The following is a 20,343-nucleotide window of genomic DNA, read 5'->3' as shown; positions in this document are numbered from 1 at the left end:
AAAAAGCCTTGAATTGATTGGACGATTTTAGGGCCAACGATGTGCCAATAGAGTGATAGAAGCATCCTGTTAATCCATCCTCTCCGGGGGCGCTACTCCCTTTCACTCCAAAGGCAGCTTTCTTGATATCTTCTGGCATAACCGGTCTTGTAAGCAACTCGCTTCTGTCACCTTAACCAGGAACCCAGAGAATAGAAGCTCCATATCCATCAGGTTTGTACTCATAAAAAGGTCTTTGTAGTAGTCTGCTGCGATGTTGCCGTTAGATCCCTTTGAGTAGTACTCATTTCCAAATATGTCTCTGAGCATTAAGACTTTATTCTTAAGTCTTATCCCTCGTACTACATTGTGGAAATAAGTAGTATTCATGTCTCCTTCTCTTAGCTATTCCATTCTGCTGTATTGCCTCCAAAACCTTTCTTCATCATCTAAGGCAACTGCAAGCTCATTTTTTAATTTCCTCATTCTCTGTGAATTTGGGAATTGTTTAGCTATCTCCTTTTCCAAGTCCAGTTTCAGTTGGTCGATTCTGGTCTTGGAGTTAAGATTTCCAGACGGCTTTCGCTTAGCCAGCTCTGTTATGCACCTCGCAATGCAATCCATAATGCTAGCCTCTGGTGTCGTCTCATCATTACTCTAGTATCTAGCTATGGCTTCCTTTACCCCTCTCTTCCCAAACAGACTTTGTCAAATAAGAAACGACCCTTGTTTTTATCTTCCGCCTCCAAGGCGAAGTTCAGACGTAAGGTTCTATGATCCGATGCTCTCATCTCCATGTATCACTACAAGAAATATCGGTATTAATAGCACCCGACAAACGCTATCATATCGTTTTCATAGCGTTTCGAAGAACGTCGTGACAGCCGCAGCTATAATAGACCCCCCCCCCTAGCGTAGCGTTTTTCGCGTGCTGTAACAATATACAGATATTATAGCGTTGGTCATGTGTTATATTATACATATTTATAGCGATTTCTTATCGCTATTTAAATATTTTGTGTGGCACTTTTCGTGTGCCATAAAATATTTTGTTATGACATTTGTTTTTTGTCATGGAATACCTTTTTGTAACTCAGTTTTTTCTGGATTTTTGAACATTTAATAGCAATTTTTTTGTGCCATTGAATATTATAATACAGCGTTTTACTTGTGTTATGACGTTTATATTCTAGGTAATATTGAATAGCTAATATTTTCTATATTGACATATTTTCGGTTTGATTTACTAATTTTGTTTTTTATGGGATATAGAATTGGAAAATATTGTAAAAAAAGAAAATTAAAAAATAGAATTTTTAGTAATTGTAACCAGACTAGAAATATGCAAAAAGCACTATAATGTGCTGACAATTGATTCATCATATAGCAAAAAAACACATACATAAACAACAGACATAAACAACATACATAAACAACAATTAGTAATGACGGCCAGACTTGGTTCGCGAGGACTGTCCTTGTGCTTGTGGTGGGCGTCTGAAAAGAGATGAGTTTCTGAACATTGGGTCGATGTCTTCTTCAGGTTCCTCAATGCGTGTCAAGTAGCCAAGAGAGGTTCTGAACTCTGTTCTGGTTATCTCCTCCACATCATTTCCTCCCGAGGACTGTCCTCGTTCTTGCTCTCTGTTGAGTGCTTCTTGTTGTGGTTTTTGTTTTTGGAGTAGTTGTGGTCTCACTCCAGATGCCGGCAGTGCACATACGATGCTCTTCCTTCCTTCCATTAGAGTTTCTAGACTGTAAAGTTAACACAAGTTAGAACTTTAATAGATATTTGAATATGAATATCTAAACTGAAAATGAAAACTTATTCGAAGAAGAAATAATAAATCGAAGATGATATTTGAAGAAGAATAAATGGAAATCGAGTATCTCTGACCTTTGAAGAAGTTCCCAACCCAGATCTGTGAGGGTTCGAATCTATAAGGATCTGTAAGAGTTGTTAGCTTTTTAATTAGAGAAATATATAATAATCATACAGATGAAATAAATCTAGGGTTTAGACTTTAGAGGGCGCAGACCTTTTGATATGGATGAGTTCGATGGAAACCCAGAGAGAGAAATCGAGGTCGCTTAAGAGAGAATCATGGTTGTTTGAGATGGAATCGTGATGGGTAGACAGTGATTAGTGGTGGGTCGAGGTGGGCTCGTGGTGTCACAAAGAGATTTGTGGTGGTTTGAGATAACTCTCTAACCTAGTTTGCGGTGGGCGTATGTTCTGAGAGAGAAGGAAGGAGATAAAAGAAAAAACAATTCTGAACCGTTAGATTAACATTTACGAACGGACAAGATTATGATCCTTGCCTTAAAATAATCAACCAATAGGAAGAGAGAACGAGGATAGCTGATGGATGGTGGATTATGGGCCTTTGATCTGAGATATCAATCGATGGCTATTAAATAAAGAAGAGAAATTATGTTTCTGGTTATTTATAAATATTTTTAAAATTATCTAAAATTTGTAAAAAATTATAATCATGATTCTAAAATATAAATCTAAGTTTAGACATCAATTTCTAAATATATAAACCACTAAACACTTTAACTACACCAATATACTCTAACCCTCAAACTAAACACTACATATGCTAACCCTTTCACAAGAAAGATAATGTGGAAAGGGAACTACATCATGTGTTTTGTGATTAACATATAATTTTGTCTTAATGTGTGTTATAGTTTCTTTAAAAAGACCTCAAAACTATAATTAGAATAAACCTTAAAAGAAATCTCTAAACCTAATCACTAACAAAAACATGAGAATCCTAACCCCTATCCTTGCCCTAAACCGAGAATAGTGATTTGTTCTTTGTAAACTAGATATGGACATTTATCTTATTGGGCCTTTGTAAAACTGAAATGATAAAATGGATCAAACAGAATAACATAAAGTCTTAACTTAAGTAAATCATTCAAACCATACAAACATTTCAATCCATCCGACACATGAAAAAAAGAGAAACACCTAGTAATTGAAAAACAAAAGCCATGTTCTGAAACAGCAAACACCAAGTCATTTATGTCAACAAGAACTTAAATAGTTGTCTGGTTCCTTCTGCTCTTTTGTCAAACCTGAAAAGAAAGACATAACCTTCGGTTCACATTTATGCAAGAGTGCTTCCAAGTGAGAAAGAACAAAAAAATAAACAAAACTCTCACCGTTATAATTTTATCCTCTGGCCAAGCAAGAGTGCTTCCAAGTGCATCTTCCATATACTCAATCTCAGATGAAGTCCTCCACACAGATGCATCTTTCACCTTCACAACATCCACAAAGACTCTACAAGCACCAAGTCCCAAAGGCTGAAAGTGGACAAGATGCTCAGGATTACTCGAAGACCAACGTCCTTCAGCGACGATCAACGTGTTTCCAGACAGATCCAGCAGCTGGATTTTTTTATTTGGCTTGAATTTGTTACGCTGCAATCACAGAAGGCAAAAACGAAGCCAAAATTCAAGCATCACAGAAAGCAAAAACGAATCAAACAATTCAACAATATAGTTGTACCTCAGATCTGCGAAGAGGAGATGCAGGAGTAAATGGTTTCTTAGGAGCTGGTGGAGTTAATGGAGACCACTCAGAATTCTACCCTTTTTCCCATGCTCTGCTTTCCCATCAAACCATGCTTTCTTTCCTCTATAAAGATGTGTGGGAGGAAGACCTTTCCGATGGGACATATAAACGTGCTTCCTGCAGTTACTCAACCACATACTGTCTGTGTTTTTTCCACACACAGGACAACCCATTTTGCCCTTTACTTTGCAGCATGCAAGATTCTCATATGCTGGAAAATCCTGAATAGTGCAGAGATGCATAGCTCTTAATGTGAAAGTGGTGTGGCTGACTGCATCATACGTTGACTCTCCTTTCTCCCACAGGTGGTTTAGATCCTCTATAAGCGGTTCTAAGTACACATCAATATTGTTACCAGGTTGGCTTGGACCAGGAATCAGCAACGACAACATGATGTTCTCCTCCTTCATACACTTTTCAGGTGACATGTTGTAAATGACAAGCAAAACAGGCCAACAGCTGTAGTTCACATTGTTCATGTTGAAAGGATTGAACCCATCTGTGGACAGCCCAAGCCGAAGATTTCTTTCTTCAGCGGCAAATGAAGGGTATCTGTCATTCATTTGATTCCAAGTAACAGAATCAACCGGATGTCTGCTTTTTCCATCAGTGCTCTTATTAGTAAAATGCCACCTCAAGTCCTTTGACATGTCCTCTGACCTGAACATCCTCTTCAGCCGTGGGATTATGGGAAAATACCTTAGAACTTTCTGTGGAATACCTTTCTTCACATCACATGTGCGCAAGTTAATCTTCCATCTTGAAGCATTTCATTTCGGACATTTTTCTAGCTTCTCAAACTCCTTTCTGAATAGACAGCAGTCATTCACACAGGCGTGTATCTTCTCATAACTCATATCAAAAGATCTCAAAAACCTCTTCACTTCGTACAAGGACGTGTGCAAGACATTATCCTCGGGTAGCATCTGTGGCAAAGTCACAAGCAGCAGATCGAAGCTTCTATCAGACCAACCACTCTGTGTCTTTATCCTAAAGAGTGAAACAATTGCAGAGAGCTTGCTGTGGTTAGCACAACTTGGATACAGAGGTGTTTCTGCATCGGCTAGCTTAGCAAGAAACTCATCTTCTGCCTTATCTTCACCTTCAGCAACCTCACTTAAGTCACCATGCCTAAGAAACTCTTCATCAACAAAGGCAGCTGCTTGGTATAACCCTAAAATCTCATTCCTCTTCTCACTTCCATTGCTTCTACTGTCAGTCCCTGACATTACTTCTCCATGGTGATACCAATCCTCCCTCATCTTGTAACTCAAATCCATTCCTCTTGTTACTAGATGATCCACAATAACATTGGCTGAGTGACGAGCTACGTTGCGACAATCAATACATGGGCAAATGATCAACTCAGACTCTCGCAAATCTGCACCAACACACCTCACAAATTCCCACGCACCACTCTCATAACCAGGATCAGCTCTTCGGTTTAGACACATGAAAGCATAATTTCAACACTCTTAATCACACACAAAAATTCAGTTCCTATAATATATATTGTTTTTCCTTACCTGTTTAGATGAACCCATGACTTTTCGACCATTTTATGTTCTAAGTTTCTAACCGATAGACCAACAAAATCAAACAAAGCCATAAGATTATGTCAAACATACACCAAACAGACACAATGACATTCACAGAGGAACACATAAACAATCAACGATTCAATCAGATACTATAACTCAGTCATTCAAAAAGATCAACAAGAAACGACTTCTATTTGGCTGAAAAAGAATCACCTGATCAATAAGATCCTTCGGATTTCAACTCCACTAGCTTCACTCGAGAAAGGAACAATCAAAACCAAAAACCTGCAAAGCAAAAGAGAAGAGAAAGGAACACTCAAAGCTTCAGTCGAGAAAGGAACAATCGTGTTCGCCCATGACGATATCAAATGCAAAACGGAATTGATTACCACGTGACTTCTCGTGATTCTGTAACCTGACTTCTCTCCTCCTAATCTTCGGTGAAATCGAAATTGTAAAAGCTGAAACAAATCAAAGGAATTCATCTGAGAAATCAGATAAATCAAAGGAATTACAGACAAAATCGAATATGGGTTCACCGGGAATCTGACCGCCGGCAAAAACAACACCTTTCAGACACGAAGATCGATCAAAAATCGGAGAGATTGGGCTTCCCAATCATATTTTTTTCTTCGATGGTTTCTATGTGAAGAGTGAAGGAGAGGCGGAAAAGGTTAAAACTAAACCCAAGTCTTTTGCATCGCGACAACACTTTACTCTGTTTTACTGTATTTTTTATTAATTTTTTTCCCGGATTAAATTTATCGCTAGCGAGGAACTAACGCTATGAAAAAGATGGGTATCGGATTACACCATTTTTGGTAGCAGTTTGAGAATTCGTGCTACCGTGAACTGCTACCAATAGCCATATTTCTTGTAGTGTATTCAGCTTTGGAGCGTGGGAACAGCTGGAACCAAGCATTATTCCCAAAAACTTCTATCTAGTCTGCATTGAACCCAGATTTTATCCCTCCAGCCAGCCCAAGATAAGAAGTTTCCATGACTTGTCGTCTCTGTGATTTTGCACATATCAGCCATATTCCAAAAGTCCCAAAAAGTGCTTTCTTCTCTGATAACCCGACCAAGCTTCTCATCGTTGTTCTTCAATTCATTGGAAATCCCCAATTAACATCCATGCTTCGTCTCGTTGCATTCATATGCTCGAAGGAAGATCCCATACCAATTTCCTTCTTCCTTTCATTGGGTCTCCGTAAACGCAGGTGAGATAAAAGACTAAAGATCCCACTTTCACAACAAAAAATTTGTTAGTTCCACAATTATAACACATTAACTTTTAAAATTCATCCAAGACCATTAAGATTAATTAACACACACTGTAAAACAATTGAATTGTAGAAAATATGATGAATAATACACAAATGCACTTTTAATAGAATTTTCGACATAAACTTCAATTGCAGTATATATTTGTAGACTTACAAAGATGTCTGCACTTATTAGCTAACTACATAGTCAAACCAAAAAGTTGATAGTTTCATAATTATAAAAGATTATCTTTTTTGAAAATAGTTCAAGTCCATTGGGATTAACTAACACGCACATGAAACTAAAAAATCTTGAAAATACATTATGAATAATACACAAATTCACTTTTTATAGATTATTGTACGTAGACTTCATAATCAGTCTACAAAATAAAAGACTTTCTTTTCAGTTTACGTTTGTAGACTTTCTTTTCATGTAGGTCTACTATTTGGGTTAGTTTTGCAATTGCGAAATCCACGGGTTATTATCTGTATTTATAACAAAGTTGTGATTTTATAAGTGTAGACTTTCTTTTCGGTCTATATTCTAAAAATGTTAATTTTTTCAATTGACCAGAATTTAATCATGATTTGACTTTCAAAAGTAGACTTCATATACAATTTACATTTTTTTATTTGTTAGAACAGGTTAGTTTTTTCAATTGACCAATTTTGATTTCTACAAATAGACTGAGATGAACGTCTACACATGTGTAGACTTCATCTGAAGTCTAGTCTCAAATCTGACAGGTTAGTTTTGCATTTGACCAAAATAAAATAGTAGATTTTCATATGCATTCTACGTTTTTTTATGAGATTAGTAGACTAAATATGAAGTCTACACTTTGTTTTTCCTTTTGGTCATTTTTTTAACAATTTAGTCAAATACAAAATCAATCTATTCAACGAAGTCAAAGTTTTTGTCAAATACAAAACTGACATTTTGTAGACTTCCCAAGCAGTCTCCACAATGTAGAGTAATGAAGTCTACTTTCAAAAGTCAAAAGTTCGGTCAAATGCAAAACTAACCTCTTTTACGTAGACGTCTTAGTAAGTCTACCTACTTATGGTTTTAGTTTTCAAAGGAAAAGACGTAGACTTCCGGGGAAGTCTTCTTTACATTCTTTACAAAAAAAATATTTTGGTCAATTGCAAAACTAACATGTGATTTGACTTGTAGACCGCTTTGTAAGTCTACACTTATGCGTAGACATACAAAGTAGTCTACTATCACGACACAGATCTAAAAATGACGAAACCCATGTAAATAGTTACATTTTTCGGGTGTAAAGCTCGTTTCTACCCTTTACCACAATCCAAGCTCCAAATATAAGCAAAAAGAACCACCTTTGACGACTAATCTCTTATATACTAAATCACAAGTCACATAACCAACAAAATTTTGACATCTGGATTATGTTTTTCAAAAAAAAGTTAATTATAATCTACATGATTAAAAATCTAAGCCATTTACAAAATTAATTTATTTAGAAAAAATAACTGCCTAACCAAAAAAACTCAACGAGACCACTATCCCTAATTCCATGGCACAGTTTCAGTTGTTTTATTTTCTATATAATTTTCAAGTAACTAATTTTTATCCATCTTCTCTCTTTCTCTTAATCGTTTCATCTCTTCACCATTTTAGCAATAAAATTTAATAGAGCATTATGACTACTTTTTATTCAAATCCATTTTTCTCTGCTTCTCAAAATGATACTCTTTTATTCTTTGATGTACGATTCATTTTCAATTTTTTTAAAAGATGATTCATCAGTGGAGATATGGACAAGGAGTTGCAGTTGCGAAATAGATTTAGAACTCAAACTATGGAAATGTAAGTAAATATTTTACCACTTCCGTTCGGTTAACATATAATGTTTTATTGTTATTCAGTTTTGTTTGGGTGAATTTTTAAGTTTATTATGGGTATTGAAAAAAAGAAAAACTAGAGATCATCTTCGCATTAAGGAACGTGAAGGTAGTAATGATGTGTGGAATGATATAGAGCAAAATAAGAACTAGAGATTAAACTAATAATTGTGAAAAAAAGGTATTTTAGTTTACAATGATTATAAGTTGTTATAGTTTTCTAGATATATTATCAGCAATTTATTTATTTTATTTTTTATTTTTTTGTAACCGAGTATTATCAACAATTTATGGCTTTATACAAATACACATTAACACTCTTCTAGATATATTATCTACATTCTACGTGATGTTAGTATATTTTAACAAGAAAATGCAGTGTTAATACATGTTAAAGATTTTTGAACTTAAGGAATTATTACCCGTACATAGTACGGGGCTAAACACTAGTAACTGAATAAACCCAAAAATATGAAAGTTCAGCTTATAAAAATGAAAGTTATGAGATTTTTTAGATGAAAATGGAAAGAAAATAAAGATTTGTTGGTTTAGCATCTCCAAAAAGACACTCTATTATGAAGTTTCAAAAACTCTATATTTGAAGTTTAAAGGTGATCTTCTCCAAAAGCAAAACTTCAAATTTAACTTCAAAACTATTTTGCATTTTATTTGTCATAATTAATTTAATTTCATAAAATTATTGTAAATAACTAAACACATATATAAAAATATTACAACGCTATTAATTAATAAAATGTTATACTAAAATATAATTTTAAATAGAAATAACATAATTAATATTAAAATTCAAGAAAAATACCAGACTATTCCATAAAATTATTTATGTAATGCATATATGATCAACTAGTGCATTTCAAAGTAAAATTTCTCTCTTTATTTTTAATTTGTATATTACAAATTAATAATTGTTGAAATCAGGTGATCTTAAACTTGTGAATAAATTAGATCTAAACAAGAAAGTAAAAGAGGAAAATAAATATTGCCTAAAGACTTAACTTCTATCGATGATATTAATACTCAGTGAATACATTCGATCTAAATAAGAAAGAATCGTATGAAAAAGACATCAAAACAACAACAACAACAACCATCTTCGATTACAGTAAAATTTTTTGGAAAATATTTTAGAGATTTTGGAGGATTCAGATGAAATTTATCTGACTATTAGTTTTGTTGTAATATTTAATTTTGTGTAATAATTATATCTTCATGTAATTTTGTAAAAGTTTTTTTTTTGTCGTTAAGTTTCTTTTGTATTGTTGTTGTCTAAATTTAGCTTTAAATTTTTATTTAATTTTATGTGTAAAACTTAAATTTACAATAAAAAAGAAATTTTTATGAGATATAAATTTTTTTAGGATTAATACGATAAACGAGAAAATATTTAAAAATTATAAATGTGATGTGTAATTGTAGAGACTAAAATGCAAACAAAAATATGAAACTTCAAATTTGAAGTTTTGAACAGTGAAACTTCAAATATAGAGTTTCACTCCTCAAAACTTCAAATTTGAAGTTTTAAAGTTTCTTTTTGGAGAACAAAAAACTTCATATTTGGAGTTATATAGTCTTTTTTGGAGATGCTCTTAGAAAGAAAAAAAAATGGGGTTAGAAATTGAATTCTTGAGCTTTTAAGAGCTCTAAACTCTCTAAACTGGTGGTTCATGGTGGTTTGGAAATTGATGATAATGACATTTCTGTAAATAAGAATAAATGTTTAGGGTGTAAAGGTTTTTTCCCATTTTCGAAATAATTAAGAAATTAAATAATAATGGTAATTTTGTAAATAATTCAAAAAACATAAGGAGGGTTTGGAGATTTCATGGGTGAATAGTAATGGGAAAAAAAGAGGTTGGGTCTAGGGCTGACTTGAAATTATAGGTTAATTTTGACAAATGCCCATTTTTTGTAGTCATTTGATATATTAGATTATTTTAAATTTATATCATTCTAGTGACAATTAGAAACAAATGTTTTAAAATTAAATTATTTTGTTATTCTATTATATATAGTTTCGATGATATTTTTCAACCTTGCTCTGTTTTTACTGTAAATAGAGTTTTATAGTAAAATCTTTTCAAATCTGATTTATTTTTTATTTCACAATAGAGTAAAATATGTTACTTAAAATAGAGTAATTCATTTATTTATTTATATTTGTTAATTTTTTTTATTCTGAAATAGAGTATGATTGTAGAGAAACTCGATTCTAGTATAGTGTTACTTGAATTCCAATGCAATAATATACTGGAGATGCTGACCCTATATATAAGTTTTGCGGAAAGCAGCAAAATGTTGATTGGTTTCAACTCTTGCACCGATTGTAAAAGGTTTACCGCATACTTTTTTTTAAAAAGGGTTTTACTGCATCTTTGATTCTCCTTTTAGCCTAATATTAGTGATTAACATTAGACATTGTGACAACAACTAAGCTATGCAAACTTTAAAAAGAACAAAACAAAGAGAGAGAGAGAGAGAGAGACAAACTTTCAAATTGGTTATAATTTATATCACAACATGAATATATACAGTAGTGACAAATGGGTTGATCTTATTTTGGGGTATGATGACTACTAATCCAAAGGCAACGAAGCATACACGACACAAGAATTTTTCATTATAATATTTCTTTTTATTTGACTCTACTTCTCCACATTAATATATGTAAAAATTGGTCAGTGGCACCCTGGTCGGATCATTAATAAATCCATTCATCCGGGAGAAGTTTCTCCGGCGAATCAATCGGAGTTTTGACTTCAACGTCCATCGGTGTTTGCCCCATTTCGCTCTTCAACTTAGAATCAGTTTCTCGAATTTCTACATTCAAAACAAAATAAATTACATTTAAAATTGTTCTTTTTCTATTTAACATGATGGTTTTAAATACAGTCTGCATATGTTTTTTTTTTTAAAGAAGAGAATTATGGCCGCGGGAAAAACCTGAACGGGGGGAAATGTGAATTCCGTTGTTGTGAACATTAAGATTGAGCGCTTGAACAACACGCGTCGGGAGAAGCACCGGCGAGTAAGCTGCGGCCATATAGTTTTTGTTTGTTACAATACAAGTAATAAAAATTATAACATCAAAGTTGTGATTGGTAACAATATGTCATGGAATAACTAAACGTGATTTCGGAAGTATTAATCATTCGCAACAGAAAATAATTTATAAAAAACATGAAAACGGATTTTAAAGGTTTTATGCTTTAATACAAAACAAAAACAAAATTTCTCTTTTTATAAAAAGAAGTGTTAACGTTAAATGGAAGTTGAAAGTAAAGATTAACCCTTGAAGTTGTTCATCTACCGGTAGTGGTTTTGAACCGAAAGTTAGAAAGATTTTAGTATATGCAGTTGGAAAATATATGATTATCCAATTAGAAACATTTTTCTTCATACTAATTAAGTATAGAATTCATTAATAGTAACCTGGTTTATTGGTTGGCGGATGAGAAGCGGTGGCCGGGAGAAAAACGCCGGTGCCAGGCGTTGTACGGCCCGGCGAAACCAAGAAAAATGCTTGCATTTGGTCCTCTCCTTTACTCCTTTGCCAATTATTTTGCCTTGTATTATACTTCTGCACAATTCATAATAATATATTGGCATATTTTTAGTTTTGAGGTTTTAAAACACACAATAAAATATGTAAATATTAATTAAATTAAATATTTCTTCCAGTATCCAAAAAGACTCTTTAAATTTAGTTTACAAAATATTGACAAAAGTGCGTTAAAAATTACTCTTTCTCAAAAAAGTCAGTCAAAAATTACCATAGAAAAATTTTCTCTGAGAGGAGGTGCACCGGGTCGACGGAATCCACGGCTGCCATGATGGTGGTAGTTGTGGTTCTTGAGGGATTTATGCAACTGTACGAGAAACAAAGAAGTTAAGAACGATTTTAATGATATAAAACAAGATCAAACTAATATGATAATAATCAGTTATAAAAACTTGTATTTATGAGGATATAAACCTGATGTTTCTGTTGTTAAAAAAATAAAAAAATAAACCTGATGTTTCTTGGAATGATCAAACAAGGGATCTTGGAGGACATGAGAAGATAACCATATTTGCCTATCTTTGTGACCGATAATGTCACCCATTTTAAACTGATACAAAAGTTAAACGAACTTTGAATTAATCTTCCAAGAAGATTAGAAGACCAAGAAAAAAGAAAGAGGAGAAGAAGTTTCATCTTGCCCAACTTCTAACCTGAACCTCAACTATAAATATTACCCACGATTAAACCAAAAAAAAATATTACCCACGATGTGTTTGGAAAGTAGAGGGAGACGTTGACGACAAATTGTTTGGAATGCTAATTATTATTTATTTTAGGTAATATTATAAAGTTTTCAGTGCCGCCATTTAAGTTGTTTTTTTTTTGTTTTAGTTAAAAGAAAACTTAATTATCCGTTGACAACAGAGAAAGGAAATTAATGATTTTATTATTTGAATTTGGCTTCATCATTAGAGCATTTCCAAAAAAAACTCTATATTTTGAAGTTTCAAAGTGTTTTTTTCCAAAAGCAAAACATTAAATTTAACTTTAAAAATTATTGTGATTTACACTATATTACTTATATTCGTCATAATTAATTTAAATCTATAATTTTTTATAAATAGCCAGCACACATATGTAGAAATATCGTAGTTATATTAATTAATAATTATTACACTAAAATATAAAATTATAAATAGAAATACTTAATTAAATATTAAACTAAAAGCAAAATACCACATTATTACATAAAATTATTTCCATAATGCTCCATCTTCGGTTACACAAAATATGTTTGACTATTAGTGTTTTGTAATATTTTAATTTGTGTAATATTTTTGTCTTCATGTATCTGTTTAAAGTTTTTAATTAAGGTTCTTTTGTAAGATTTTTGTTGTCTAATTCTAGTTTTAAAGTATTATAAAGTCTTATTTTAAAATTTTCATTTAATTTTGAAGTGTTAAATTTAAATTTATAAAAATTAATTTGAAATATTTAAGATATACAAAAATTATAAAGATTAAACAATAAATGAGAAAATAAATGAATCATAAATGTGGTGTGTAATTAATTATAAGGACCAAGATACAAATAAAAAATAAAACATCAAATTTAGAGTTTTGCTCTAAATTTGAAGTTTTGGAGTTCTTTTTTTTAGAGCAAAAAACTCTATACTTGAAGTTTCTTCTAGAGATCTTCTTAGAGGATGAAACGAGAGTTAAACACCCTTTCATGTCAAATTTTCAAAACAAAACAATCATTTTACATTATACTCCCTCTGTTTTATTTTAAATGTCGTTTTGAGTTTGTGCACACAGATTAAAGAAACAATTAATTTTGTATATTTTTAAAATAAAAACACAATTACCTATACACCTTACCATATTTCAACTAATAGAAAAATTAATTGCTGAATAAAATTAATAAATTTTGCATTGAAAATCGAAAACGACATTTATTTTGTAACGAAAAAATGTATCTTCAATGACACTTAATATGAAACGGATGAAGTATATAGTTTTTTTTTTGTGATATTCACATAACAAGCAGCTTGGTATTTGTGGGGACAACGCCAGCATTAATGAAAGTTATTAGACTATAACTTTGTTTTCATATAATTTTTTTTTTTTTTGAAAAAAAAGCTATGATTTCATATAATTTTGCTCATGAAAAGTTTTCTTTTCGATATAATACGTGCAACATCAATATTAGTAAAAACAATTATCATCTTAAATTTTATTTTTCCCTTTCAAGAGTATTCAGAATTATTAAATTAATAGTTTCTGTTGACAAATTAAAATATTATAGTTGTTGGCAAAAATAAATAAAATTAGAATATTTTTATGGTTTCTAATGAAAGATTAAGGAGATCATGTCGAGGGAGTGGGTTGAGTTGTATTGGGTAAACGCATCCTCTAATATTTAATTCCGTTGTTTAGTTTAATGCTATGCTTTAAGTCGTTCCTCAAAATGACCATAACTTCTACAGGTAAAGCAGGGCGTTACCTAAACTTCAAATTAGAATTTTATAATGTGTTTATGGGGTTTTAATTTTTTACTATAACGTAATTCAACTGAGAAACCGTAAATTTGTATAAAAGATCAAAACCCAAAAACAGGGATGGATATGATATTCAATAAGCAAACTACTAAACCTACATGTTTTCGTATTTAAATACCAACCATGATTTCAATCTCTTATATATTAAAAGAAAAGCATTACAATTTTTTATCTATGACACGTGTCATCATTAGAATGATTTTTGAATCACTAGAAAATTAAGTTGGTCAGTCTAAACATATACTATATTTTTTATAAAACTAATCATAAATTAATTATTGATGTAAAAAAGATTTTCATTCTTTCTTTAAATAAAAATTACGAAATTACCTAATATAATCAAAATATATATTGCAATTAATGATATTGAATAATAAAGATTTTCTAACAATGTTTGTATTCATTATTTTTAAATTTTATATTTTTTCGTATATGTTATATTTTGAATTTTTTTAAAAAAATTTAAATTCCTAAAATTGATAAACGTCTCACATTAAAAAATTGTGATCAATGGTTTAAATTTTTGTTGTAACAAGATACAAATGATCATAAAATTATATGAATAGAAATTCTCTTTTAATAGATATTCATATTAAAAGTATATATATTAATACTATTTAAATCAAATTATAAGCCATAAAGAAATAAATATTTTAGTTCTTAAATTTGCATTGAACAGATCTTGATATTTTAATTTTACAATATGCACTGTATTTTTAAATATGCACTGTAATTTTAATTTTATAAATATTACTAAAATTATTAAAAGCTCACATTGAAATTTTTGTTTTCAGCAGTTTAATTTTTTTGTTATAAAAATAAAAATGATCATAAAATCGTATGAGTATGAAATTTTATTTAAAAGAAAACCATATTAAAAAAGTATACTATATGTGTATGTTAATTTCAATTAAATTTAACTATATAGCATAGAAAATCGGTAAATATAGTTGTTTTGATTTATTTATAATAAATATTGTAAATAGAAAGAGTATTTATTTTGATTTATGTATTCGTGCCAATTTAATTATATTTGTAATTGTTACTTACCTCTCAATTATTCAATATATATTTATTATTTATTTATTTTATAATACGTAAAAATGCAAAATAAATAATAGTATATATGAAAAATTGTATACTAGATATTCATCCCGCGCAAGAGTGCGGGTCTTAATCTAGTTTAAGTTATATTTCCACAAATTCTTAAGCCCGCCAATTATAGTTTTACAACCAACCATGTACTTCAAATTTAAAATAAAATAAAGAATAAGATTCGAACAATTAACCAAATGTAGTTTGCCAACCAGCATAAAAAGCTATAATTTTCTATAACACTTTTGATGAAAATTTAGACACCTACCTGATTAATCGATATACCAAAATATATTGGTTAATGGTTAAACTTTAAAATAGTAGACTAAACTAGGGGTTATTGGTTGTTGTATTTTAATAGATTTGAAAATCTGAACTAAATCTAGTGTTATTGGTTCTATGATTTTCAAATCTGTATTAAAATCTTGTGTTATTGGTTTAATAATTCATAAATTCTATATCAAATCAAGTGTTATTCAATCGTACGGATTTAGTAATATATTTGATTTTATAATGGATTTGAAAGGATTTGTTTTAATTTTTTAGTTAAAAATACAAAGACTCAAATCCGAAGGAAAACCTCCGGATATGCATATTTTACTTGGATTTATAAATACTATATAGATTTATAAATCAATCAAAATATATAAACCAATAACTAACTTGAGCGAACAAATCCACTCTGGACACAAGTCTTTGAAGCTTACATAAGCTTACACAAAGTCATAACCACCCAACAAGAAGAGTCGAAGTAGGTTTTTTTCAGTTAGTCAACCTCTCAAAGATTGTTTGACATCATCACCCTATAGAGAACTAACTACAGAAAAGAAACCAACAAATAAAAATTGGCACCAAACAAAAAGTTCTAGCAATATAAAATTGACAAAAAAGAGCAATCCTTTGCAGCCTTGGACACATCACTCTCCATCAGCTCTAACTGTCCGAGCAAATTACTGATTCATCATATCTCCTCTCTAAATATAGCAAAAAGCTTCATGGATTCACTCCAAAACGAGTTCAGTTTTCCAACCGATACTGACTCTGCAGCTTTGAGGCTCAAGAAATGGTGGTCGAGATTTCAGTCACACGCATTAGACTAGTTAATCTTATAAGCTCCTTAGTCTCTTCATCCATCTCTACGTTGTCCTTTGCCATCCTCTCTTCAACTATGAGTGCCATTTCACCGGCTTTCGCGTAGGTACGCAACAAAGAATTGTAGAGCTGAGTGTTCACATGACCAACCTTTTGGAGGATACTCATAAGCTTCTCTGCTCCTTTAACATCTCCTTGTTCCTCGAGTTCCTTGCACACCGCTTTAAGCAACCTTACATTCACAGTCCATTTCTTCACAGCATCAATGGCTTTCCCGAAACAATCCAACACTTTCTCCATGTCTTTACGCTTGAGATACCCCCATGTGAGAATCTCGCATGTAGAATAGCTAGGGTTTATCCCTTTCTCCACCATTCGTTCGTAAAACTTGTCTCCCAGGTGAGTCTCCTCCTCTCTGTTCATGTACTCGGCAAGGATTAGATTGGGGATTCTGGCATCTCTTGTCCCAGAAACAGACTCCCACTCATCGTACAAACCTTTGGCTTGCTCGAAGTCTCCAAGCTTCAGCAGTGAAGATATCATGCTGAGATACTCTGCATCATTCATCTTCTTGAAAGATGACGTAATCATCTTCCAGGTAGAATCAACTCCATCTTTGTCCCCCAAGTTCCCGTGCAGACTAATGAGAGATGCATAAGCAACCCTGTATCTCTTAGAGACTAACTTCTCCATCTCCTTCAAAGCAAGTTTAGCCTTTTCGAGATTACCCGTCTTAGCATACAGATTGGTGAGGAGGCTGTAAGTCACCCAGTCTGGACTCAAGTTTGCTTCCTTCTTTACCTTAAGATAAACTTTCTCGGCGGCTTCCACATCATTCCCGGAGGCAAAAGCAGTCATCCACAGATTATACGTAACAATGTCAGGCGATGTCTTGCTCTTGAGCTCCTTAATCATCTCCGGGACTTTCTCAAACTGCCCTTCGGAGATGTACATGGACAACATGTGATTGTACGGCAGACAAGAAGACTTCAAGAAACCACATTCCGCCATCCTCTCAAACAAGGCTTCGGCTTTATCAGAGAGCTTGTTCTTCACATAGCTGTGGAGAAGAGATGTGCAAGCAGCATGGTCTCGCATTTTATCTGGCATGTCTTGGAAGAACTTCTCAGCGCTGTTCAAGCCACGGATCTTAGAAATCAAATCCAAATGTACAGCATAATCACCAGGTTGCAGCTTTATATCTTCCTGCAGAACCATCCACTCACATATCTACTACACATAGAAGAAAAAGAAGAAGAAGAAGACTTTACCACAATGAAATCAAAATCAATCCACTTAAAACAGTTGAGCAAATGCAAGTAATCGGAGTAAACGAAACTCAAATCACGAAACCTCAAGAGCGTGTTTGTATCGCTTAATCTTACGAAGCTCCCTAACGATCCGATTAAGCTCGTACTTGCGAACGGTATGGCCTTCTTCTTTCCATTTCCGTATACTAACCACCGCGCTGCGTTTGGTATACGTAAGCCTTAATAGCCTCCCTCCTAGAGTGTCTCTTCGTCCTCCCCCGCTACCAGTCTTCACCAGCGCTCCAGTCTCCGTCGTCTCCACCGTTGCGGCCGAGAAAAGGCGGCAAAGGGAGGCTACGGTTGGCCGGGTACGGCGGAGAAAAATGCTTAGATTCATGTTTTCAGTGAAGTTTTTTTATTAGGTTAATGTATGTAAATACCAATTATTATTGGGCCTATGATATAATGTTTAGTTTTTTATTAGCCCAATGTTAAACATACGTGCTCTCGGGCATCTCCACCCTATTGACTAAAAGTGATATGGAACCACCCAATTTCATATCTTATTCTATAACGAAATTCACTCCATAAATAGAATAATCTATTTTATGTTTGTTCATCACTCCATTATAGAGCAGAAAATAGAGTAGGGTTGGAATTTTTTTACTTTATTTTTACTTTTACTTCATTCTAGAGAAAAAAATGAGATTTTACGTTTGAGATGCTCTAAGTCCAATTACATTTTAAATAATATTAATTTGACATCAGCCCAAAAAGTTTGGAAAATTGTCATAAATGCCACATTCATAGTATCACTTTCATGTTTTTTTGGATGAAATGTTAAATTTACTAGGGGCATTGTCCCCGCGCAAACGCGAAGTTGTGAACAGAGTTTTTGTTTCATCTCAATATTTGCTAGGGTTATTGTAGTTGTGAATTTTACGTTTTGGATTGATCATTGTTTTTCAAGTTTTTTTTATTGTTATAGAGTTAGAGTTCTGATGATGAACTGTGTAGGTATTGTTCTCCACTTATGAATGACTAAACTGGATTAGTAATGTGATTGATATAGTTCGTGGTGTTGCTTGTTGTGTTACTGAGACTTATTGTTTGTTTGTCTTTTTGATTTGTTGCTTATACTATTGAGAGTACATAAATTATATTAAAGTTGTTGATAGTACTTTTTGTTTCTGGATATTTTTTCTCTAGTTTAGTTGTGTAAGCTATTTGTATTAAGTAAGAATTTTTATTATCCTTGTTATGTTTGTTATATGTTTTTTTTTTTAAATTGTTGCTTTTACCGGACATTTAAAATGAAGAATTGTAGAAATAACTATAAAATGAATGATAATTCTGAGTATTTGGGCATTAATTGGTTTTAAATGAATTTATGTATTTCTCATAAGAAGACTATAGCATTGGCATGTTAACATTGGACATGTAAGCTATTTTCATAAGACAAGAGGAGTGAGCAGGTGGAGATGTTCTTGCCGCCTTTGTGGCTGACAGAATTGTCTCTTGTATCTCTTGGTGTGTCTGTGTTTGTTTCTCTTTTATTTGATGGGTAATACGTAAACAAAAATCGTTGTTAGTTGTATTTATCAGAGTTCGTAACTTATTCTGCTTTTTTGTTTAGATGATTTCAGTGATCTTGCTTGTCGTCTTCGTCTTCTTCGTAAGCATCTGCGAAAGTAAGTTTGTAAATTGTTAAATAGTTGGCCATGTAGTTTGTATTTTTTTAGCTGATTCGATGTATGTGTCGTTGAGTTTTAGTTGAGGTGATTGGTTTGATATATTTGTTTTGAAGTTTATTTGTAAGATTAGACAAAAAAAAAGAGGTGATCATTAATGATTCGTCTTTTTTGGGGATTCTAGTTTTTGGTGTTTTGATTGTTTGGTTGTTGTGGTTTCTTTTAAGCTGTAAAATAAAGGTTTGTGTGAAATTAATTTGATAAGTAAGAGAGATAAATAGACGACCACAAATCATGGGTAGGAAATATTTTTGATCATTGATGTTATCACAATATAGACGGTAATATGAAGGAAATTGTATATTGATTGTTTCTTACGGGTCAATGACGAGACGGATAACGACTCGAGTTGTTTCTTTAGTGAGATCAGAGCCCTGGACAAAACGGATTTCCCAACCACATCTGCGAGTTTAAATATCAGTTATGACATCAAAACATAATATAAACCCAACTGCAATATGATAATATACTTGGGAATTCTAGGTTTGTGTTTGCAATCACTTGAAAGTTGTCGAACAATCTAATTAGATTGATCTCAGGAGCACCCGTGATAACTTCATCAATAATGGTTGGTGGGATGAAACGAATGAGGAATGGATGATCAGTTATCGTGTACATGCTTGAGCACATAGCAACCTCAAAACGATAGACTTTCACAATGGAACCGTCTTTTAAAGATGACATGTAATGATTAGCACGTCCGACGGGAATGATCCCATAAATCACAAAATCTGCAAATAATATTATTCAATAAAGAATCAGGAAATCAATTGAAAACAATTATGTTAAATAGGTATGATAGATCTAAGATTAACATAAGTTT

The 20,343-nt window shown here is 32.3% G+C and overlaps 2 protein-coding genes and 1 long non-coding RNA gene across 4 annotated transcripts; all 3 read right to left on the bottom strand.

Annotated features, from left to right (window-relative positions):
- Positions 1 to 1,320: 1,320 nt before the first annotated feature.
- LOC111202626 lies at positions 1,321 to 2,914 on the bottom strand. The gene is made up of 3 exons (XR_002655521.2): positions 2,019 to 2,914; positions 1,877 to 1,927; positions 1,321 to 1,734 (listed from the first exon to the last, which is right to left on the bottom strand). It is a non-coding gene; the product is annotated as an uncharacterized LOC111202626 (long non-coding RNA).
- Positions 2,915 to 10,744: 7,830 nt separating this feature from the next.
- On the bottom strand, positions 10,745 to 12,479 carry BNAC02G26870D. The gene is made up of 5 exons (XM_013821517.3): positions 12,281 to 12,479; positions 12,041 to 12,136; positions 11,700 to 11,847; positions 11,211 to 11,300; positions 10,745 to 11,087 (listed from the first exon to the last, which is right to left on the bottom strand). The coding sequence occupies exons 1-5, from the start codon at positions 12,371 to 12,373 to the stop codon at positions 10,969 to 10,971; spliced, it is 546 nt and encodes a 181-aa protein (XP_013676971.1). The 5' UTR covers positions 12,374 to 12,479; the 3' UTR covers positions 10,745 to 10,968.
- A 3,581-nt stretch (positions 12,480 to 16,060) lies between these two features.
- On the bottom strand, positions 16,061 to 18,190 carry LOC106381600 (pentatricopeptide repeat-containing protein At4g02820, mitochondrial). 2 transcript variants are annotated; one of them, XM_013821515.3, is made up of 2 exons: positions 17,873 to 18,190; positions 16,061 to 17,749 (listed from the first exon to the last, which is right to left on the bottom strand). In XM_013821515.3, the coding sequence occupies exons 1-2, from the start codon at positions 18,164 to 18,166 to the stop codon at positions 16,484 to 16,486; spliced, it is 1,560 nt and encodes a 519-aa protein (XP_013676969.2). In that variant the 5' UTR covers positions 18,167 to 18,190; the 3' UTR covers positions 16,061 to 16,483. The 2 variants fall into 2 exon arrangements, with proteins under 2 accessions (XP_013676969.2, XP_013676970.2); XM_013821516.3 differs by having other exon boundaries at positions 16,061 to 17,752; positions 17,873 to 18,114.
- Positions 18,191 to 20,343: the final 2,153 nt, after the last annotated feature.

The sequence above is a fragment of the Brassica napus genome, chromosome C2 (genome assembly GCF_020379485.1).
Source record: "Brassica napus cultivar Da-Ae chromosome C2, Da-Ae, whole genome shotgun sequence".
Taxonomy (NCBI): domain Eukaryota; kingdom Viridiplantae; phylum Streptophyta; class Magnoliopsida; order Brassicales; family Brassicaceae; genus Brassica; species Brassica napus.
The sequence above is the reverse complement of the archived record's forward strand: the minus strand, read 5'-3'. Positions and strand labels throughout refer to the sequence as shown.